The sequence below is a fragment of the Agrilus planipennis genome, unplaced genomic scaffold, assembly GCF_000699045.2.
Source record: "Agrilus planipennis isolate EAB-ADULT unplaced genomic scaffold, Apla_2.0 scaffold277, whole genome shotgun sequence".
NCBI lineage: Eukaryota > Metazoa > Arthropoda > Insecta > Coleoptera > Buprestidae > Agrilus > Agrilus planipennis.
In genome coordinates this window covers 149862-152027 of record NW_020438986.1, presented here as the reverse complement: position 1 = coordinate 152027, position 2166 = coordinate 149862, and the positions used below count along the sequence as shown (strand labels likewise).

Below are 2166 nucleotides of genomic sequence, written 5' to 3'. Positions count from 1 at the left end.
AAATAAAGAGGAGAGGCTACAGACATGCTTTCGTATAAAAACATTCCTACTTTAGCTTTATTAAAATCTGCACCGATAGAAAATTTTGAAGATAAAAAAAAATGAATGAACTCTTGAATTTGTGGTAGTATACTCAAAAACGAAATCAAAATTATCTTTAATTTTACAAAGAACCAATGACAAAATTAACAACACTGTATTTTAAAATAAAATCGTCTACATTTACATATACTTTCAAACTATAAACATCTTTTCGGTCTACCGAGTGATATTTTCAGTACTTCAGTACCCAAAAGAGCAATGAGGTTCAAATAAATGTGGCGAATTATCCTTTCACCAGCACGTTTCTTGCTGATAATTCATCGAATAAATATAGAACGACGAAATGGTGCAAATAAATATAAATGTAAATACAGTGTACATAAATAAATGTCGAGCTTTGGAGGGTGTAAACTAGATGCAATAAGAAATCCCATGGTGAGTAAGGTAGCGTGATTAAGGAACAAAAAAATTTTTAAGAAAATCGAAGCCGGCCCTGTGCGTTAATTAACAACATAGGTATCTACCGAATACAGTAGTGTGACAAAAACTCTGCAGCAACATGGATGAAGAATGTAAACATTGCTTATTATTATAATGTTTAGACAAAATAAATTAAATAAGTACATTACAGGCAGCACTCAGCACACAGTAAAAAAAAGATGTAACTTACGTAAACATTAAGGTATTATTAAGGCAAATTTCTACACCACCATTGAGGTATTGCCAAGACGTGTTACCTTTTTGCGGGTGGTTGTAAGTAAACTTACCAAAAAAATTAAATAAGCCTATACTATGGAATAAAACGGGCTATGCAGCACTTTTCTTTCGAAACCGTCGACATAAAACCACTTCCGGCTGAAAATCAGTTTCAAACAGGGCTTGCATTCGCTGCAAATGATAAGAATTAAAAGGATGCGGCAACTGTCCCTTTAAAATTGTCAAAATTTGTCACATTAGAGGAGTCAACTTTCCCTGATATTTCGCGTGTACTATTTTAGGAATTGTTTTCTTTGAAATCGAGGACTTCATCCACACAGCGGTGATATGGTTCAAACATTTAAATATTTATCATGTCACATTACTGTAACAACTGTTGGTGTGTTGTTAATATTAAAATTCGAATAACAGTTAATTTAACAAATAAACAATACATGAGTAAAAAATACAAAACAAATATTACACTGATGCTGGTAATCACCAGAAGATTGCGTGCAGCGTTGAGGGTTGTGTTTCTTTACTAGGGCTGGAATTGAATTTACTAGTACTTCCAAGTATGTTTTTATCGAAAACAGTGAACCTTCGGGCATACAAACATTTTATAGTGCTCTGTTACCACCTGCAAGCTCGGCACTTATTTCTGTTACACCCTGATATATAGTGTGTGCCTTTTGTGAGTGTTAATTTTGAATATGTTCCTAGATACTCACTCAAGTATTATTGCTTTTAGTATTGCAGTATTTCAGAAAAGTTAATACATTTGTAGAACCTTATTATAGATCATTGCGTTTTAAGGTGCAATTCTTGTGAATCAAAAAATGTTAAGTATTTATTCAAACTTATTAGACAATTGTTTCGGAAATTATTTAATTTTGAATAAATTAATGAACAGTTTTTTTGATTTGTTGTGTGCTTTAATAAAGAGTTAAAACGAAAAAATTAAATTATATTTAACATGAAATGCATTAAGTATAAACTTTCGTCTGATAATTTTTGCATTGAATATTTTTAGGACTTGTTGCTTCACTGGCGTCTGTTAGCGAAGAGGAACCGACTAAATATTTTATTGCAGATCATCCATTTCTATTTTACATTCGTTCACCTTTTGGAATTTTATTTGTTGGACAATACACAGGATAATAAATATTTCACCAGTAAAGTAATATATAAGTATTNAGTTACTGCATTGGCTGCTATAGTGTATAAATGTACATTATTACAAATATCACCCTGTTGGGGCCTCTCAAAACATTTGGTCCCAATAGATAAATTCTACGAAGGCTTCGTCGGTCAGCTACCCTTATTTAATTGCACTACGCTGTAATGATGTCTATGTATTTTTGGATCTTTTCCTATACTTTTCTATAGCTTTTGTTCTCGTAGGTACTGGTGGTGGTAATATTATAG

General features: G+C 32.1%; 1 protein-coding gene across 1 annotated transcript in view; it reads left to right on the top strand.

Annotated features, from left to right (window-relative positions):
- Positions 1-1928, top strand: part of LOC108740798 (leukocyte elastase inhibitor A-like) — a 31057-nt gene extending 29129 nt beyond the window's left edge. Inside the window, exon 5 of the mRNA XM_025975619.1 lies at positions 1772-1928. Within this exon, the coding sequence (XP_025831404.1) occupies positions 1772-1899 (128 nt within the window). The 3' untranslated portion in view covers positions 1900-1928. The remainder of the gene's footprint in view (positions 1-1771) is intronic.
- The last annotated feature ends 238 nt before the right edge of the window (positions 1929-2166 follow it).